The sequence below is a fragment of the Kogia breviceps genome, chromosome 13 (assembly GCF_026419965.1).
Source record: "Kogia breviceps isolate mKogBre1 chromosome 13, mKogBre1 haplotype 1, whole genome shotgun sequence".
NCBI classification, from domain to species: domain Eukaryota; kingdom Metazoa; phylum Chordata; class Mammalia; order Artiodactyla; family Physeteridae; genus Kogia; species Kogia breviceps.
In genome coordinates, this window is record NC_081322.1 from 89,040,725 (window position 1) to 89,061,929 (window position 21,205).

The 21,205-nt window shown below is 47.2% G+C and overlaps 1 protein-coding gene and 1 long non-coding RNA gene across 5 annotated transcripts; one reads left to right on the forward strand and one right to left on the reverse strand.

Moving 5' to 3' along the window:
- Positions 1 to 221: 221 nt before the first annotated feature.
- SFT2D1 (SFT2 domain containing 1) lies at positions 222 to 14,971 on the reverse strand. 2 transcript variants are annotated; one of them, XM_059083280.2, is made up of 8 exons: positions 14,850 to 14,971; positions 7,637 to 7,723; positions 6,992 to 7,074; positions 5,833 to 5,914; positions 4,849 to 4,884; positions 3,413 to 3,471; positions 1,869 to 1,898; positions 222 to 439 (listed from the first exon to the last, which is right to left on the reverse strand). In XM_059083280.2, exons 1-8 carry the CDS (start codon positions 14,910 to 14,912, stop codon positions 400 to 402), a joined length of 480 nt encoding a protein of 159 aa, XP_058939263.1. In that variant the 5' UTR covers positions 14,913 to 14,971; the 3' UTR covers positions 222 to 399. The 2 variants fall into 2 exon arrangements, with proteins under 2 accessions (XP_058939263.1, XP_066867235.1); XM_067011134.1 differs by lacking the exon at positions 7,637 to 7,723.
- A 91-nt stretch (positions 14,972 to 15,062) lies between these two features.
- On the forward strand, positions 15,063 to 20,287 carry LOC136792396 (uncharacterized). Of its 3 annotated transcripts, XR_010836127.1 has the most exons (5): positions 15,063 to 15,256; positions 15,750 to 15,861; positions 17,429 to 18,938; positions 19,493 to 19,593; positions 19,768 to 20,287. It is a non-coding gene; the product is annotated as an uncharacterized lncRNA (long non-coding RNA). The 3 variants fall into 3 exon arrangements; XR_010836126.1 differs by having other exon boundaries at positions 17,429 to 19,593; XR_010836128.1 differs by lacking the exon at positions 19,493 to 19,593.
- The last annotated feature ends 918 nt before the right edge of the window (positions 20,288 to 21,205 follow it).

Genomic DNA, 21,205 nt, shown 5'->3' on the forward strand with positions numbered 1-21,205 from the left:
TTTTAGCTTATAAAAATTTTCACATTTAAAGTTATTTTTAAAAGATTTTTTAAATGTTGACATTTTAAAATCACCAAAAAAGCCAACTATATTTTGCAGCATATATACACATCTCAGATGCTGTTTAGAAAAGATTAAAAAACTGGCTAAAAATCATTTACAATTGGCAATGATTAAAATATCCTTATCTCTGGAAGAGCATCTTAATGACACAAAATGAATTTAACGTCACAAGCAGTTAACAGTTTAATTAGCATGTAGTTTTTATCAGTATACAAAATGGTCTTAAATGGCCAGTGCAGCTGTTTTTTTGGAGTGATTAATGTTATCAGGAAAAGTATACTTCACCAAAACCAGAATATCAGCTTTCAAATGCTCTTGTCAAAGAGTTTCTGATTTTTAACTCAGCAAAGAAGAACAGCATTTAATTACCGCATCCCTGGTGAAAAAACAAAAGAGGAAGAAAAACAAGATAATAATCTGCCTCCAGAGTGAACTTGCAAAAAGATTCCTGCAGAGACACACACACACAATCACCTTTTCCTATCAGAACTCAGCAGAACCCCCAGTACCTTTCTGTAATTAAAACTTTGTTGAATGTCACTTGAAATCAAGAACTGACACATGGAAATAATTTGTTAGTTGCTAAAACGTTATCTATTTATTTAGAAATCTTAACACATATACTAACTTTATTATGAAGAAATAAATGTAAATACCAAAAACAACAAAAGTATTTTTAAAAAGAAACAATGAACTGGATTTTTAAAAGCAGAATGTTTATAACTGTGTCCCTAAGAATTCCCCAAAACTACATGTGAAAAACCTCATTCGCCTTTCACATTTCTCTTCACAACAGTTAGTCTGAACTGTTACATTAACGGGGACCGCTAAAGGCGAGCACCAACAGACCGGAGAAGTACGGACAGACTGCATGCTGCTCTCAAGGGCAGGGTCTGACACTGCTGCGGAGGGCGGTCACTGTCCAGACGCCCTGCCCTGGCTCTGAGCTCCAGCTCTACAGCAGTGGACATCATTTTGGGGCACCTTCTCCCCTCCTTGAGAAACAGCAAGAGCTCTCCCAGCTAAGGTCCTGAGGACTGGCCAGCTACCTCTGCGCTCCTGTTCTAAGCCTGCTCTCCTTCAGCTGACTCTGCTTTGCTTTTTCTCCTTTTAAGTGTTCATCAAAAAGAATCATCCATTTGAAAATGAATAAAAATAGAATTTCTATCAATTTCCTTCACTGTTCATATCAGGCATACAATTCTGCTGTTTTTCATACGCAACCTATGTTTCCAAATTTCACAAAGAAACAAAGCTGTGCCTCAACAGAATATTCCTCCAAATCGGTCAGATTTAAGACTGCAATTAAGTATTTGTTTTTTCCCCCACAATTAAATTAGTACATTTCTCTGAAAAGATACAAGAAAACGGCAATTACCTCCTGACATACAAAATATGTTTCTACTGGCTTAAAACAAACATTTCTATATCAGATTCGTTTTTTCATTAACTTTTTTTTTTTAAAGTAGAATTTATTTTTGAAGTCTCCATATCCTATTTACTGAATACTTGCAGTCATGGAAGGATCTAGAATCTCTTGCCAAAAGTCCCTAACTGCAAATGTTCAGGTGGTAAATGAGAAGTACATTCCCAGCCTACCTGTTACATCTGTTCAACATGTTTTTTATTTGATATGTCAAGCTTCTATTCCACTCATTTAAAAAATAATTTCCTTTTGGGGAAAAAAGTCAAAGTCAACCAAAAACAGCATTTTAAATCATATTTTAATATGAAAATACTAAAATTCACATGTCTGTGTAAAGAGAATTAGAGGAGCAGAAAAAAGACAACTGAAACAAGCTCACCTTGCATACGGGATGTATGACAGACTATACCTGCAAGAAAAATAAGAACGCTGAAACTAAATGATGTTTTTCCTTTTTGCCAAATGGCCATATTCTAACACCATAAAAAATGAAGCAGTAGACTACTGCACAGTGATTCTCAAAGTATGACCCCTGACAGCATACAGCATCACCAGGGAACTTGTTAAAAACGCAGATTCCTGCCCCCCCCCACCTCCTGAATGAGAGACTGCATCTCGGTAAGCAATGTGTTTTTAACAAACTCTGATTCTGATGCCTGCTGAGGCCTGTTGTAATAAAAAGCCTGTTGTAATAAAAAGTTACCCCTTTCAAGTTCTTTTTTTAAAATAAAAGCTATAGGGCTTCCCTGGTGGCGCAGTGGTTGAGAGTCCGCCTGCCGATGCGGGGAACACGGGTTTGTGCCCCGATCCGGGAGGATCCCACGTGCCGCGGAGCGGCTGGGCCCGTGAGCCGTGGCCGCTGAGCCTGCGCGTCCGGAGCCTGTGCTCCGCATCGGGAGAGGCCACAACGGTGAGAGGCCCGCGTACCACAACAACAACAACAACAAAAACTCTAAAATAACAGAATAAACTGCCCTCTCCTTCAGGGATAAAGCAATCATTAAGGACAGATTAGCAATAAAAAGCAACATATTAATAGAAAATAACAAAGATTTAAATTTTTCCACATTTCACTGAAAAAGAGTAAAACAACATCATAAGGTTCTTTTGTAACACGCAGAGAACTGCATTTAACATCCGTTGACATTCCATCAGTGGAAAGGTAGAAAGAGCACCACAACAAAGACTGATCTCAGACTGGGTGGTATCAAAAAGGAGACATTTAAAACAGCAAGGTCAGGAAGGGGTTCGCTGACGACTGCAAGGAAGCAAACAAGACCGAGCTCTAAAGGAAAAGGAAAAACGCTCGTAGAAGTATTTTGTACGTGACAAACACCTTTCTGGTTTGACGCGGGGGCGCGCGAGGAGGGCACATTCAATTCAATCAGGTATTCGCTGGGCCCTCAGCCCCGGACCTAAACGTGGCCTGGGGAGGGGAGGGATCAGGGAGGGCGGAGGGGGGGACACCCCAGGGAGAGGAGAGGGCAGAGCAGCCTCAGCGAGTCGGCGGCTCCAGAGGGAACGCCCTCCTCCCGCGGCAGGTGCTGGGCAACACCAGGCCAAGTGCGTGGTTCCCCACCACGCCCTCGGCTCATCCTGGGACCCGGCCTGGACTTCAGGGTTCGTGTGGCACCACCTGCATTTGCTAGCATTTCTCTTTCACACATTAAAGAAGTGAACGCACCCCTGCGTGCCTGGGCAAGCACAGCCCCCGGCTCTCCGCAGCTCGCCCACACTGAGGCCCCCAGGACACACCGCAGACCTCAGGCTCCGGACCTCTCAGGAGGCCCTTCCCCTCCAAGGCACAGGCTCACCTGCCCCGGTAAAATGCCAGCGACCTCCCTAGGCTTGCATTACAGGCTCAGAACAAAACGCGGGGCACCGCTTAGGAAATTTTAGCTTTCTAATTAGTGTGAGACTTACCAGGTCATCGACAAGAACTGCAATATGCAGAATAATAAGGCCAGGCCCTTCTTATGCCACTGACAACAGCAAAGACAAAGAAATAATAAGTTAAACATTTTTTAAAAAAATATTTTTCACAAGCAAGTTCAGTTCCTCCCCTTCAAAAATATAAACGATAGCTCCACTTATTTCATTAAATCCTAGTATGACAAATTTAAGATTCAGTAGATCTGAGAATTACATATCCATAAATTGTATCTTCTTTCTAGAATTCTGATTCCATTTATTCAAACGCTGCTAAGTATACAGCATTAAACATTAATGAAATAACTGTGCATAGGCCAAAAATATTAAATCTCTTTCATGTTAGGTCCTTTAAGTCAAGGTTAACCTTTCTAAAATACCCACTTGGTTATTAGATCTGTATCCTATGTGGAATTTAAGTATCTTTCTCATTCACACTTGTTCATTTTCTTGAGTTATTTTTTGAACTAAAACTGTATTTTATTGTGATCTTCTGGAATACTGTAAACTAAAGTTTCCACGGTTGTTTTAAAATGATCTATTTTTAGAATTTCTTGTCCACTTTTATTTTAAATTTTTATTTATTTACTTTTTCAATCATTTTTAATCTCCTGCTTATAAACAGACTGCCGGACCTTCCCAAACCAGAAATCAACTTTCCATAGGGATATGTGAAGACTGCTGACGCAAATTCTTCTAAGTTATCACTGGGAAATGAGGTATTAAGTGCATTCTTGCATAACTAAAGTCCGGTCCTTAAATCATCAAAATTAAAAGCAGAACACTTCTGATGAACGTTTCTCAAGTGTGTCCTATGCCACCCCTTCTTCTTTAAAGTGTGCCGTGTTCTTGGGAGCTCAAGGACCTCCTCAGACCCCTCTGGAGGGAGATAAGGAACAATAAGCAAATGCAATGAAGAATCAGGAGCATCAACGAGTGAACTGAATTGTAATAAAGTAACTTCTCTGAAGGCTAATGAAGAGCCGTTCACCTCATCCGTAAGTGGTGCAAGAATAATTTAAGTCCTTTTGTCCCTCTGTGTTAATTTGTTTGGCTTGGTCTTCTGGCCCTTTCTCCTCACTGTGTGGACACCCTGATGCTCCCGACGCACTCCCCACCCTAGAGCCACAGCACGTGAGGCTGTCAGCACAGCAGACAGAGCGCGCAGACCCTCGGTGAGGGCGTCTCACGGCCCCCGGCCTGAGAGAGGGGCCGGTCTGACCTGGCGGCAAGCACGGGCTCACTTCTGTCTGCTCAGGTGGCAGAATCCACTGCAAGCCTAGCCACTAACTAGGTTTTAGGGACACCCAGTCTTTGGTGGGTTTGATGAAACCAGACTTTGAGCTCCTTGGAGATGACGGTGCGATGACACGCTACCTGGTGAGGGGCCACACAGTTAGTAGAAAACAGATACGGTTGAGGTAACCTACCCAAAGAGCAGCGCACAGGGTAAGTATGAAACACAACTACGGGAAAGGAAAGAGAAATCGTCAATTAGAGCCTTTTCCAAAGCTTAACAAAAACGCATACACTATTCTGCATTCATTTGCACAATAACACACTAGAGAACAAAATTAATGAGACCGTTTACTCTAGTTGTCCTTATATACTCCCTGAGTATTATTTGAAAGTCTGTGACTGCTGCAATATTCCTTGGCAAACTGAAAGCACATAATAAATCACCTGTTGACTAAGCCAACAGAGAGACTGTTTTAAGAATGAATGAGAGTGACAGCAGCTGTTGCTGTGGATTTATGAACGCTTGCGCTAACATTTACTATTTCTAGCCGCCACCACAGGACTCAGTACGACCGCTCCTGTACAGTAAGCTCTGTTCTATTTAGCTTTACATAGGAACCTGTTACGATGATTTCACACGGAAAGACTGCACTGTCATTCCACACCCACGTGCCCCAGAGGAGGCGGGGAGAGACGAGGAGAGGCAGGGAAAGCAGTGGGGACGGGCGTGGAGACGGCGGCCTAGGTATCTGTGCAACAGTCCAACAGGGGAGCAACAAAGGCCAGGTGACAGGCCACCAAAATTAAGCCAACTCTCCCTGAGAAGCCTCACATGGACCCCGAAGTGACCCGCCTTCCAGGCCCGCCCTCCAGAAAGTACACACAGGGGTCCACCAAGATGCTGCATCCAGGGGGCCTGAAAACGAAATACACGCAGCTCTCATTTTCACGTGCAAGACACAGAGCTACACTGTTAGAATACACAAAAGAAAACAGGATTCACCCAGCCAATCATTTTACGTAATGCTACATAATCCAAACTCTTGAAACACACAGCCTGAAGAATGTGGCTGTCGTGTTCAACAAGAGAATGAGAACACTAGTACCTCACAAAGTAATGCAAAAAGAAAAAAAAACTCGAAAGAAGTTTTTTAAAAGTATCATTAGTTACTTACAAGCATAACAATCGTTGCAAGCAATCTCGTCGTTTCAAACATCTTCTTCAGTTGTTTCACGGGTCCCATTAAAAAGCACGTACTATTTGAAACGAATGAAAGAAATGAGAGAGGGAGCTATTAACTTGTCCGGCTATGTAAAAGTAAGTACTTTTAAGAAAAGCAATCCTACGTTGGCTTGATTAGAAAATCTCACTAAGTCTGTTGCATTTTTCCTTAACGTTAGAAGGAAACGTTAATCCTTGTCTTGTGTGACACAGGAACGCCTCTCACAGATCACTCACGGCGCCGGCCCAGGCTGACAAGGCGGTGGCCATTCAGCCACTGCTTCCTCACCTCTCCGCACGTCCCCCGTCAGAACAGGGGGAACAGCCCCACGAGCACCGGCGGCGCACAGCTTCCAAGGGCAGAAGTGGGCAACCGCGCCCTCAGGCCCCTTCCAGGCTGCGGCCTGAGGAGGGGCAGCGGGGCGAGCCCGGGAGAGCTGCGCGAGCTTGGCCGCGCTCACGGCCCCGCCCTGGGCAGCACCCCGGATGCAGAACACGCCTGCAGAGGCAGGAGCGCACCTCTGAAAGCCGGGGGCTCGGCAACGGGACGACTGCACTAACAGACATGGCTCCCGCAGAGATGCCCCCGAGGCCCCCCGGGGGGCTCCCCGAGAGCCCGGCGCACGGTCCTCGGAGTCACTGCCACCGTGCGGCCCTGTCCAACTCCCGGGCCCGGCACTGCCACCCCCGGTCTGCTTCCGCCGCTGGCCGGCTGGGCATCCGACAGGCCCTTTGCCGAGGCAGCTACAAGCCGGGACTCCGGAGGACTGTCGGGTGGGAACCAGGCCTGGTCACCTCCCCGGGCACCCCCCCGGGCAGAGACGCCCCCGCCCCGTGCTACTACGTCCTGCTGTAAGGTGAGGTGTAGCTGTGCCCACCTCATAAACGGGGTGACAGACACAGAACACTCAGGATAGTGCCTGGCACACAGTAAGTACCTCCGAGCGCAGGCTACCCTCGCCATGAACACTATGATGGCAGCTGGCACACAGCGGAAGTCTACGCGCCCCTGAATGATTGTGAATTCTGAATCCATGGTGTGTACAGATCTACAGACATATATACCTCCCATTAGCAAAGAAAATTTTGAGAAGCCAAACTTCTGCACATACCTGGCTAAGGCAGCAATATTTCCAAGGGTATAAAACACAGCAAAAAGCTTTATGCCACCAGGAAGCCACAGCAATCCTGTTCCCTGAGTTAAGATTAATATAGTTATTTAAAAATAATTTTACCATTGTAATAGATTAAAATATAAATGTGCTACTATAATAGTAATAATAGTATATATTATAAAGTTTATGTATAAATGTGTTAATATATAGTCTCTAATTATATAGTTTTTTAAAAAGTAGTTAATTTTCAATGTTATTTGCTAATTTGAATCTTCTGCCTATTTGCATATAAGTATATATAAATGAGCCATTACATAACTTTCTTTATACATCTGAGTCAGTCTCACTCTACTTCAGTATTCTTTCTATAAATGCCAAGTCAAAACTCTAAATCACATCTCAATCACTGACGGCAACTCCCCTCATACACAGATCTTTCTTAAATGAAATTCTGTTAACGATCCACAAACCCCCCAAAATATTAATCTCCGCATCTGTTTACTGATCTCCGCCCCTTCACTTCAGGGGACTAAACAGGTCCCGTCAGAGCGGTGCAGACACAGTGGACTGCTTGCTGGACTAAATGGGATGATCGGTCTCACACAACGTAGAAATCACGAGCAACGTGTCGCCTGAACGCACAAGAACAGAGAAGCAGACGCCACTGGCGAAGCAAACGGCAAACCACTTCAGCCTGGTGTTGAAACTGAGGGACGAGGCGTCCAGGACCTGAGGAAAGAAGGGGAATTGGGACGTGTTTGTAAACCACCACTTGCCAATCGGATGCTTTATACTCTACATTAAAGCAAAGCTTCATGGTAGCACATAGACAGTGAATCTGTTTCACTTTGCGCGCTGCAGCATTAAGAATATTCCGGTTCCATGGCTGTGAAGGGGACTATCAACCGGCCTGGGAATGAGCCGGTCCTGCGAAGTCACTGTTAACTTCGCCGGGTGAGAAAACAGCATTGTGTTATACGGTTGTAGAAAGCTCTCACCTGTTAGGGACACGAGAAGCACTGATGTGGATGAAATGACATAAGCTACGAGGTACCTTAGAAAATACTCAATGACTGAAAAGCGGGGGAAAGATGAAACAAGACGGGCAAAATGCTGACAGGCGTTGAGGTGGACTCATGGACACACACCTTCTCTCAACATCTCTATGTCCGAGGGTGTCTGGGCAAAGTCCCCACACGCAGAGCCTGACACAGGGACCGTCCTGCCGGGACCTGTCTGGGGGGAGCCCTCAGGCAAGGGAGGGAAGCTGGACAGAGAAGGGGAGGGACGAGTGAGGCCCTGCTTGCGGCTGGAGCTCAGTGAACACCATAGCTCACCGTGGGTCCTGCCTGAGGCCAGGCCGCCCTTCTGGAACCCCCCTCCGAGCAGCTGGTCGCTGGCTGCAGGCTGCGGGCGCAGGGCAGGCTGCTGCAGGAGCTCCAGGGTGAGCACAAGGGGACAGCTGTGAGCTGCAGGGCGGCGGGCACGTCCGCCCAGTGGCTGGGACCTGGGAGCCCCCTGCAGCGTCTACCACGGGGCACATGTGACAACCTCAGCTACAAGTCACGGAAGCCCTGGCGTCCTCACGACCGTTATTAGAAACGCACTTTGGAACACGTGCGAATTAACTGCAGGGGGACAGCATCCCCGCATGTCACGCGGACTCCAACCAGGTTATGGGGCTGCACCCCGCACACGTCACACGATAACGCGGCCCACAGTAACGATTAAGCACACACTTCCTTTCACTGAAGTACAGGTAATATTACATCATATAAATATTACGTTAGTTTCAGCTGCACAGCACAGTGATTCAATATTTTTATAAATTACATTCCTTTTAAGGTTACTACAAAATAACGGGGGTATTTCCCTGTGCTGTACGACACATCTCAGCTGCTTAGCTATTTTATACACACGAGTCTGCATCTCTGAATCCCCTCATCCTATATCACCCCTCCCCCTTCTCTCCCCACTGGTAACCACTAGTTTGTTCTCTATACCTGTGAGTCTGCTTCTGTTTTGTTATACACATTTGTTTTATTTTTTAGATTCCACATATAAGCACTAACATACAGTATTTGTCTTTCTCTTCATTAAGCTTAATACTCTCTAGGTCCATCTACATTGTTGCAAATGGTAAGTACACATTGACATTACTAAGTACACCATTTAAACTCATTTTCCCAACAAGGCTGAAAAAGTATCAACAGATGTTTCAAGAAACTTTAGAAATATACAATAAGGATTTATATTCCAAAATTATTATTAACCTGTATTACTGTAGACTTAAAAGACCACATGCTTATAATGTATTCTCAAGAATAATGATGCAAAAATACAAAGTTTTATATGCAAAAGCTCAAAATTCCTTACCTCGACAGACCGATCTGTGAATCCTTATGTAGCATGAAAAGTAGATAAAAACAACTAAAGATTCTGTCAATGTAACATCCATCACTTCTGAACACATTTTGAATATTTTTTAAAATCTGCTTTAATCCACAGACATTCTCGTTTCCAGCAATGCCATCTGTTTATACTAAAACTGATCACTGTATTTTAAACAAAGAATGAACCTGCCTATAAAAACATCTAAATTTCATTTTGGTCTGATCAGGTAGAACACACATAGAACAGAATAAACCCTGAAGACTGCATATCGCACAGGGAATGATCTACTGGTTTGTAAAAAAGTAGAAACGGTATCCTAAGTAAGCAGGGCTTCTAAGTGGTCAGTGCGAATTCATGATGATGTGAGGACTTAATGAGAGTGGAAGAAGCATCTGTTTTTACTTCCTTTTACAAGTTTCAATCACCCCATTGTTCTTAAGTTCAACTCAGTATTAAGCAGAGTCATTTGTATAATAGTAGATATTTTTTCCTCTTATTACCATCAGCCAAGTGATCTTTAAATCGGAACATGTAACAAATTCTTTCCATTTGTAAATTTGGAATATTTGATCCACAAGCAAATGACCTGTCACAAGCGCTTCAGATTGTCCAGGATACAGAAACAAATCACAGATTCCCTAACTCCCCATTCGGAAAATGATACAGTGCTCACCGTGCAAGAAAACCAGGCACTGCCCTGTCCATGAGGGAGACGCGGGGAGCCCTGAACCTGCAGACCCGCGTTAGCGTGAGCTTGTAGGCGTGACGTGCTCGTCCAACGGGATCAGGAAAGAGCCCACCAAAACCAGCAACTGTTCTGATCTTGTAAATTTAGTCTTCGCAAAAAAACACACATTGAAATTGCCACCAGTTACTTTACTTGTTATCAAAGGAAGAGGAAGCAAAGAATAAACCTCGTGAGAGCGGAGTGACTCTCCCATACTCCAATGCCCTCTTCCTGCTGCAATAAATCAACCTCACCTGGAACCAGAAATTATTTTTTTTTAAAAAGTTGGAAACAACGGAAGAAAACGTCTTCACTGCAGCACCAACATTACAGGTGAAAGAATGAACCCATGGCACAGACACGAGCTGCCTTCCTAGGGGATGAAGAAGCCGGGAGGAGAAGGACAGCATCACAAGGGAACCGCGTGGGCACCTGGGCCTGGCTCTCGGGCCACCACCACTCGGATAAAGGGAACCACCACATACACTGAGTTCCTAGAACTGCTCCTCCAGAGACAGTGGTAGCCAGCGAGATAACGAGGAGCAGACAGCGATCACAGAAGCTCACAGAAGCGGGCACCCACGGCCCTCGCCCACCTCCTCAGGTCTCCCTCCCCTCACTCAGAGGCTCCGCATGGCATCACCTACTGCTCTCCCAGGCACCCTCTCTTACTTAGAAGCCCCGACCACAGGTCCTGCCCCCGGCCCTAGCAGAGTCTTGGGTGCTTTCTACATCCACGTGGACAGCCCCACCTTTCCGTTCCCCCCTCTCTCCCCTCCACGCAGAGACCCCGGGACTCGCACTCCCCGAAATCCCTGCATCGCCAAGTCCAGGCCACACTGCTCTCCGGCTGGCTGCGACATCCTCCCCAGGGCACTGATTCAAGGGCTCCTGCCTCGACGCTTCGCAGCCTCCCGGGCCCCTTAATCCCCTCCTTTACTTCAATACAAAAGCAAAAGTTCCCTTTCTGCTCCATCCACCAGCAAAACCCTGGCATGACTCAAGCCCTCCTTCCTCTTCCGCTGGGTGGAGTCACACAGCAGGACATGGCATCCTACCCAGGTCATAGCCAACTTCAAGGGGCCCTGAGCACTGCCTGCCAGGCATCCCAAGTGCACTGTTGTTTAAGCTGACCTGCCAATCCACCTCCATTTCAACCCTCCACTTCCTGCCCTGGCCCCTCCGCAGTCAGCAGACACGCTTCCTCTATCTCCCACAGAAAATAGGAGCCCCGTGGGGATGCCCTGCACTGCCTGCTGTTGCCAAACACCAAGCTCACCGTGGGAACGCTCACCCTACCCTCCTGGCCCCGGAGCACCACACGGGGACAGAGGCCAACGCGTCCGCCCTGCTTTGGAGGCCAGGCCCTCTGACGTCCCAGGGAACTGACACGGCTGGCTTTTCTCCCCGTTTACAGCAGTGAACCACGTTCCTGCGGAGACCCCCTTCCATCAACCTGTGAACATGCGTAAGCCTCCTCCATCTTCAACAGACAGAAAGCCTGACTTCACCCTCCAGTCCCTGCTCAGTCATTCACTGATTCACTCAACAAATACCTACTGGGTGCCCCTGGGTGCTAAATGCCGGGTGAGGGCCTGGCTCTTGGTTAAAAGGCGCGGGGGGAAGCTGCCGGGCCCACAGCCCCTGAGAGGAGCTGCAGGCAAGGACAGCGGCTGGTCCTGCCCTTTCACCTCCCTGCACTCCAGCCCCGAGGCTCCGAGTATGAGGCCCTTAGGAGAGCTCCCTGTGGGACAGGGGACACAAGCCCCTCCTGATCCATCCCCCGCAGCCCTCCCACTCGCCCTCCTCCCCCGACCTCAGAGTCCATAAAACTGCCTGACCCCAGGCCTTCGCTACCCCATCAGACCCCAGATCACCGCCCGTTCCTGGGGGGGAAAATGGAACCCAAGGGAGCCCGTGCGTCCCTGGGCTGGTTACATGGCAGGAAGTGATTTGCGGCTGAATTACACCTTCATTTGTGGCTCTGCTTGAATTGCTGAGCTAGTCTCTGCCAGGACGTGGCCCTCTCCAGGTTCCCTCAGTCTCCTGAGCTCCTCACTGAAAGATCCAGAGATCAAACCCTGGGCCTTCTCCCTTTTCTACTTACCCACAATCCCTTGGTTATCTCAAATACTTCCTCCCATGGACTCTAGAGTCTGCACTCAGATGCTAGCTGGCATCTCACTCAACATCCAGATGACCCCCCAACGTGCGCCTTCCACGTCCCAGTCAGGGGCGACTCCATCTCTCCAGCAGCTCAGGTCAAAACCAGAGGCACCTGGGCTCCTCCAGAAGCACTCGCACACCCAACCCGTCAGCTCTACACTCGGACCGTTTACAGAACCTGGCCACTCTCACTTTAAACCACCGTCACTCCCACCTCCCTGACCCAGGCCTCTTCCCAGGACCACTACCCTAGTCCTCTGACCAGGCTGCAGCTCCCACTCTTGCCCCTGCACTGCGTCCTCCACAGACCAGCCAGGGCAGCCCTTTAAAATCCAAGGCAGTCATATGCCCGCTCTGCTCAAAACCCAACGGCTCCACAGCACGCTCAGAGTAAAGGCTGAAGTCCTACTGTGTCTTGCGAGACCCCCAGGACCTGGAGCCCACCTCCTACCTCCCCGCTTCCCTGGCCCTTGGCCCCAGACTCCCTGGCCTCCTTGTGGGCCCTGGGCATGCTGAGCACTGCTCTCAGGATCTATGTTTGCATGAGTTGGGGAAGCTGACTTGTACCAGCTGCCCAGATACCCCAGTGCTCTTCAGATCTGTGCCGTGACGTCAGCCGAACAGACACATCTTCCCTGAACACCCAACGCAACAAGGTGACCCCAACCTCACCCACCTGCTTTACCTTCTTCCATGGCACTTATCACTGGCTGACACATTTTTATATTTACTTGTTTATTAACTGTTTTCCCCAATTAAAATATAAGTTCCACGTAAGGGAGGCCTTTGTTTTGGTCACTGTTATAACACCAGCATCTTGAACAGAGCCAACCATATGCAGGCACCAAAATATTTGCCGAATGAATAAATGATCACCTCCTCTGAACTCACTGCACTTGCCCGTTCCAGTCAATCACTCCAATCTTTGGTCAATGACTTCTCTACATAATTTTTCTCCCCCCTAGAGAGTGGGCTCAAGAGAAGTGGCACCATCACCTTCACGCCCCAAGGTTTAGAGCAGCTCAGTCTCACAGGACTTTCTGCAATGGAATGCCCCGAGCACGCACTGTCCTACGCAGCACCCACTAACTTACCTGCCCACCCAGCACCTAAAACGTGGCTGGTATGGCTGAAAAAGGAATTTTAAATTTTATTTAACTTAAATTTAAATAGCCACATGTCACTAGGGCTACTGTTTGTATAGCACAGACCTAGAGCATAATGTGAAGCCCAAAACAGTGGTTTAATAAATGAGCTGGGGGCTTCCCTGGTGGCGCAGTGGTTGAGAATCTGCCTGCCAATGCAGGGGACACAGGTTCGATCCCTGGTCTGGGAAGATCCCGCATGCCACATTGCAACTAAGCCTGTGCGCCACAACTACTGAGCCTGCGCTCTAGAGCCCCTGAGCCACAACTACCGAGGCCGCACACCGCAACTACTGAGCCCACGTGCCACAACTACTGAAGCCCGCGCTCCACAACAAGAGAAACCACCGCAATGAGGAGCCCGTGCACCGCAACGAAGAATAGCCCCGCTCGCCACAACTAGAAAAAGCCCACACACAGCAACGAAGACCCCATGCAGCCAGAAATAAAATAAAGTAAATAAATTTATTTAAAAATATAAATAAATAAATGAGCTGGGTAAGCCACTGCTGCCTAATGGACGTTTCTCATATTACCATTTATGGATTCTTGTATTACCATTCACGATTTGCCAAACTGGTTAGAGTTCACTTAGACCAGATGCCTGGCTTTCAGTCCCTGAACCCTCACAGACTAGTCCAGAAGCCTGTTCACAAGACGTGCTGATTATGACAAGGAAGGAAGTTAGGACAAGAGAAGGGACAAATAAAAGGTCCTTACGTAATACCGTTTCATTTTAAATGTTCCACTTCTGTGACAGGCAGGCAAGAATTTGTCTGCATGCAAATAACAAAGATACTTACAAAGCAGTTCCTGCTGCACTATTTTTATTCCTCCTTTTAAAGGAAGTAACCCTTATCAAGTCTCGTGGGTAAAGTACGGAGACAAGGATTGTTTTTCAAAAACAACGCTTATGAGGGCTCAACAGACAACTTTTAATTCAATATTATTTCACTTCCCAATGACCTGTGTTTTCTTCTTTTCTCCCTCCAATCTCCCTCCTTCCAAAAGACATACACACACTCACAACACCTCACTTAATTCCAGGGTCTAACGGATGCAACGAAGCTTTAAGGTTTCAGCTTATGCAGCTGGCAGGACCTGCACACCTACTGCGCTGCCAGCCCGAGTTCAGAGTACACACCAGGCGCAGAAAACCAAGCGGACTGGGGGAGAGCAGCGTGGGGGCAGATGGGTTATTTGGGAGAGAAAGACAGGCAGCGAAGTACGTTCCTGAGAGTCGCAAGGCCAAATGGCGGGGTTGGGAGTCTCAAAGTGAGCTTCTACAAACTACATGAAAACCTGGAAAGCGCCCCAAGTTCTTCCCGGGAGGCCCGTGGCGTCCTCCCGCAACACCTCGGCAGGGAGAAGCGGCCCCGCCCCAGCACACGCTCACCCCGGAGGTCAGAGGCAGACTCCCTACCTGCGCGGTCAGGCCCTGCTCCTCGTCGTCCTGGCCACTCAGGACTCGCCGCAGCTTCTCCATGGCCCTGCTCCCGGGCCGCAACGGCCCTTCTCGCCCTCCGAGAAACCCGGAACCGGAAACTCTTTGGGGCCGACCGGAAGTCCGGGTATCCCGCTTCCGGCGCGTCGGCGAGGCCCTTGCGGCCTCCGTAGCAGCGTGCGCATGCGTGCCGGGTGCCGCCGCCGCCGCCTTGTGTGGGCCCTGTGGCCGCGGGCTGCGGAGAGTAGGGCACGGCGTCCGCGCTGGCTTCGCTGCCCGCCTCCCCGCGGGGCGGAAGCTGTCAGGGAAGGACACGGAGAGCCGCGGTCACCCGCGCTCGGGTTCAGCAGTCGCTGCCTCCCACCTCCGGGAGTCGGGACCCAGAGGTGCGCACAGCCGATGCTTGTTGGATGAATAGACCCACGAACGCGGATCCTCATGAGTGTCCTGGAAACCGCGTGCCTCGGGCCCACGTCCAGGCCTGCGGACCCGGGCTCCAGTGCCGGGACTAGAAGTCTGGCTCTGCAGACTCAGGTCCAGTACTGCGGCCCCGAGGCCCCGTGCCCTAGACCCGCTTCCAGGCCCGACAGAAGAAGGCTGGGGGCCCTTGTGCCAGTACTGGCAGGGATTCCGTTCTAAACTGCAGTTCTCCAAGTATCTCCGCTCGAAGGGAGTCCGAGGACAAGGGGCAGGCTTTGGGCGTTGGTGGTGTAACAGGGAAGAGCTAAATCCGACTCCCTGTTCCGTCTGTTTCTTTGATTTCAGCCTTTGCTTTTCTTCGCTTTTGTTGGTGTAATCATATACATATATAATGGCCTGCCCCAGGGAACCCTGCCCCTCTGCCTGAATGTTAAACTAAAGCGCCTCTCCGTTTCCCAGGGAGACAGTCTGACTCTGCCCACCTGTGGATGGCTGCCAAAAAGGAAAAAAAAAAAAGACATTAACACATCCCCTCACCCAGGCTGGCAGTTCCAGGGGATATTTGCACAACGTATGGCCTTTTTACTTTACTTCCTCATCTCTAACCCCTTTCTGTGTTCTGTGCTATAAAAGAAACTGGCGTCCAAACTCCGATTAGGTGGTTTATTGGAGACACTAGTCCGGCATCTCAGTCTGCTGGTAGTGACTTCTTTTCTCTCTTATTCTCTACCTTGCTAAGGAGAGATGAAAAACTAGGGCTTCCTGTACAGTGTGACTTCCAGAGAATCCTGGAGTTTTCCATAAATACACTCCTGCTTTCCAGTTTGGTGTGATCGTGATGAAATGCCTACTGTTCTGTTTTATTACGTCACCTACTCTGTTCCTTCCCTAAAATGTGACAATTAAAAAGTGGAGCCCCAAAGGCTTTTATTGTCCATCCTTGCTGCCTTCAGTAGAATTTAATCTCAGCGAGATAGAAAACATATGGTAAGATCCCTAGAAAAACAGATGATACACTTACTCTGATAAAACAGTCCAATGTTCAGCATCTTTTAGGTGGAAAATACTTATATTTGGCCTATTTATACTAAAGTGTGAGATCCTATTCTTTTGATCTTAACTTAAAAAGATCAGAAAATAGAGTGGAAAAAATGCTATGAAATAATAAACCTTTATGCTTCTATAATAAAAGAGTACATCTATACATTCTCTAAATTTTTTCCTTTTGAAGTATAGTGCCTTGAGTTTTCCGTATGCAAAAAGATGAAATAAACTGATACTTTTACTAATGGGGAGAAAGCTTTCCAAGGATATGTGAAGTTGAGCCATGGAATTTGCCAGTGTCCAATTGTGTTTAACCTCAAAAGGGCAATTTCATAATTTTCAACCTGTACCTGGGTGTAAGAAATTTTATGTAGAAAATAATATTGAAGATTTAACAATGTGATTTGGGCCTTTTCACTTCTCTTGCCCTATGAGCCAAGCTTAGTTTCCTAAAAAACACCACCTACAATTTATTGAAGGCATAACGCAATGGAGATAATTGAGTAAGAGTCTAGGCTCCATAGACTGCCTGGGTTAGAATCCTGGCTCCCCCGTTTTGTAGCTGTGAGGTTTGGGGCAAGTCAACCTAAACTCCTGTAATGACAATCCAATTAAAAATAACACAGTCTGCCTTTTAAGGGGTTAGTAGATTAACAGTGGGGTTGTTGTGTGCTTGTTATATTGTTCAGAGAAGAAAAAGATACTATCTCACCCTTGAAGAAGTTACAAATTAATTTTTGAAATGATATTTAATCAGAAATGAACAAAAGCAAGACAGCACAGGGTGAATTTTACCTTTGCACATTCGTGGTCCCTGAAGGCAGCACCTGGGACCGTTTTGGAAGCGTAGAGCCTCAGGCCCCGGAGTGAGGGCTTCCGGCAGCCAGGCCCCTCGGTTGACGAATATGCACAGCAAAGTGTGCAAAGCACTGGCCTCCGCTAGGGGAGCGAGATCCCGAGGCAGCTTTATTCCGGAGGCGGATTGGGGGGGATACTGGTATAAAAACAAGGATTTGCTGCCGAATTCCAGAGACCTTACTTTCCAAATCTGTATTGATTCCGTTCTTCTTTCTCCATCTCAACTCTCCCTGCAGAGCCCAAGTATCCCTGCCCATGACATTGTACACTCTTCCCAGTGAAGAGGGGGCACGTGTCCCCTCAGGGTAAGCTTGTTGAACTCAGGTACCACATTTATGTCATTCTGTTTGTTTCTTTTTCTTTATGTATTCCCAGAGCCTGGCAGAGTCATGTAACATAGTAAATGTTCCATAAATATTTTTTGCATGAATGAATGAACAAAAAGGTCATAACTCCAACAGTTCACTAGAAATTATCTCATCTTTCCTCCTTTTTAAATAAATAAGGCAAGCATCCTCATTCAGTAACATTCTTACAGTGTTACAGCTGGTTAAGAGCTGAGCAAATGTCACCCACATCAACAGACCGCTGGTGACAAGACTGGCTCATTTTGCTCCTCGGCCTGAGTGAGAGAGAGGTCGTGAGGCCGGTTCCCGGGCACCCTTCCTGACATGCAAGGGTCTTCTTCACTCACCACTTGCGTTTCCTGTCCAGAGATATTTATGGAGGCAGCAGGCGGTTAAGGGGTAGATTGGTTTTTGCATCAATTTCATTGTTAATCACTCTGGCAGAAGGCTTGGTTACAAACAAACAAAAAAATAAAAGTTGTACAATCTAAAGCACTTTTTTCAGACAGTCTTGGCCCTGCCTGAACTGGCCCAGACGCTAAATCTGAGAAACGTGTGAGCTTTTTGTCCTAGGTTTTCATGTATATGTTAGGAGGTGAAAGGGAGATTCTAATAAGGAGGATGTATGTGTTTTTAAAAGTGCCGTTATATTCCTTACAACAAACATTAGCTGAACACAAATCACAACTCCATGACCTCGGGGTTTGAATCTTGTGAGACCACAAGGGGGCGTAATCTGGCCACAAAAGGGTCTCAAGCCTGGAGAGAGCCAAGGAGGGCAAAGCCGCTTTGGGATCTACCTGCATCCGGGAGGAGAAGCAGGTGTGTGCGGTTTCCGCCTCCTCCCTCAGGTGCTCCTTGCTTCCCGAAGTCGAAGTCGGGGGCAGAGTCTCTCCCAGCCCAACCCAGTGACTGCGTCCCCGGGGCATCACAACTGAACACAGGAGGAACAGTGTCCTCCCTGCAGACAGCTGGAGGGCATAGGAGATCTCAATGATTTGTGTATTTTGTTGAAAGCCCCCAATATTTAATGGGCTGCTAAAACTGACAACGACAGACAAATTCCTCCCTCCCCACCCTTCCCTTTCTTTCTTTCTAACTCATATTTAGGAGCCTCCATCCCCTTTACTTCTTTCGGCCTTGATCTTGCACCTCTGCCTGGGGACCAGCCCACAAGTGCCAGTGTCAACAGGAGAAAGCGCAGAGGGTTAGGCCTGCACCTGGGAAGGCAGCTCTGTGCTCCAGGCTTTCTGGAAGGACTTCTTCTCGTACTGGTTGTATTGCTTCCTCAGGATGAAAATTATTTTCTCTGAGTGTTGTGTGTTATCTGAGTTCCAGTTTTAGGGAAACTCCAGCTGGACGGCAGATGCCTGTACTCTGGAACCTTATGGAACCTCAGGTAAAATAAGACGGACGTCTTTGCTGCTGCGACTGCCTGCAATTAACACGTCAGAACTCGTCTTAGGTGAACGTTCCACGGTTACTGGGGACTGAGGTTGACCATGTCGCTTAGTGGTTGGCTGGTCGGTTCTGGTCTTAAAGACCTGGGTTCACACCCTGAGCCCCTTGCTGGGTGACTGATCTCAGACAAGCTGTCTAACCTCTCTGTGTCCAGTCTCTGTCCGTGGAAGAGGGAACATAGTGGTATGTAAAGTACCCAGAGCATCTTAAGTGCTTCCTATACACTTGTTATTATAATGTCATATTTTTTATAGTAGCTCATCGTTGGCCTTCAGGAGTCTCCTTTCAGAATAACTTTAGACTTGAAAAAACATTGCAAACACAGTGGAGTTTGCTCATACCCTTCACCTAATTCTCCCTAATGTTGACAGCTTACATCACCAGACCGCAGGGAGAAAACCAGGAAATTACCGTGATGCAATACCATTCACTGCGCTGTAGACTCTATTCGTGTTTCTCCAGCTGTCCCCTAACGTGCTTCTTTGTGTCCAGGACCCAGTCCCAGTGGGTTCAGCAGCCACGACTCCTCAGCCCCTAGCGAGTCTGCAGGCTTCCTTCCTCTTTCACAACCTGAGCGCTTTGGGAGATTCCTGGCAAGTGATCCTGTAGATTGTCCTTTGCTTTGGGCTAATCTGATATCTCCTCACAATTACAGCGAGCTTACGCGGTTTGGGGCATGAATGCCGCAGAATTCTCAGTGCATCCTGTCAGGAGAGACGTGTGTTGATGTGTCTTATTACAGACACGGTCGGTCTGTAATCTTCCAGGTCCCTGGTCCGGGAAGATCCCACATGCAGCAGAGCAACTAAGCCCGTGCGCCACAACTGCTGAGCCTGCGCTCTAGAGCCCGCGAGCCACGACTACTGAGCCTGCGAGCCACAACTACTGAAGCCCACGCACCTAGAGCCCATGCTCTGCAACAAGAGAAGCCACCGCAGTGACAAGCCCGCGCACGGCAACGAAGAGTAGCCCCCGCTCGCCGCAACTAGAGAAAGCCCGCGCGCAGCAACAAAAACCCAATGCAGCCAAAAATAAAAATGTTTTTAAAGTTCATTTGGAAAGATAAACATGTAAATATAGCCACAGAACAGTCGTCCCTCATTATCCGAGGGCGATTGGTTCCAGGACCCCCCTCGGACACCAAAATCCACAGGTGCTCAAGTCCCTTGTATACAATGGTGTAGTACTTGCATATAACCCATGCACATCCTCCTATACTTTAAATCATCTCCAGATAACTTACAATGCCTATTAAAATGTCAATGCCATGTAGTTGTAAGTACAATGTAAATATTTGCTGGCACCTGAAACTTAAGGTTTCCTTCTTGGAACTTTCTGAAAACATTTATTTTTAACGTTTTCATTCAGCCTCAGTTGGTTGAACCCACCAGATTCGGAACCGTGGATACCACAACTACTGAGCCTGCGCTCTAGAGCCTGCAAGCCACAAGTACTGAGCCCACGCGCCACAGCTACTGAAGCTGCACACCTAGAGCCTGTGCCCTGCAACGAAGAGTAGCCCCTGCTCGTCACAACTAGAGAAAGCCCACTCCCAGCAACAAAGACCCAGTGCAGCCAAAAATCAATCAATCCATCAATTTATTAACAACAAAAAAAGAAAGCATCTTTCAAATCCATTGAGTAATTTTGATCAGGAATGTGTTCTGAATTTTGTCCAAGGCTTTTACAGCATCTGTGGAGATACTGTAATTATATGATGTCTTCCTGGATCTGTAAATATGTGAATAATATTAATGGATTTTCAAATATTGAACCAACTTTGCTTTCCTGGAATAAGTCACACTTGGTCATGGTGAATTATTTTCTTAATGTGTTATTGACTTCTACTTGCTAACATCTTATTTGTATTTTTGTCATCCGTTATATGCAATTTTTCGGTATCTTTCTGTTTTAATTATGTCTCTTCTAGACATCATATTATTGGACATTGTTTTTTTTAATATTCAATCTGAGAGTCTTCATCTTTTATATTTGTAAGTTTTATCTATTTATAATTATTATGGTGACCATATATTAGGATTTATCTTATTTCATATTTTGCTTTTATTGAACTTTATTTTTGGCTTCTTTTATTCTCTTTTCCTGTTTTCTTTTGGTCATTTTGAGTATTCTGCCAGTTTAAAAAGTTAAACATTATATTTTTGTTCTTACTGTGGCTACCCTCTATTTAAAACCTATAATTAC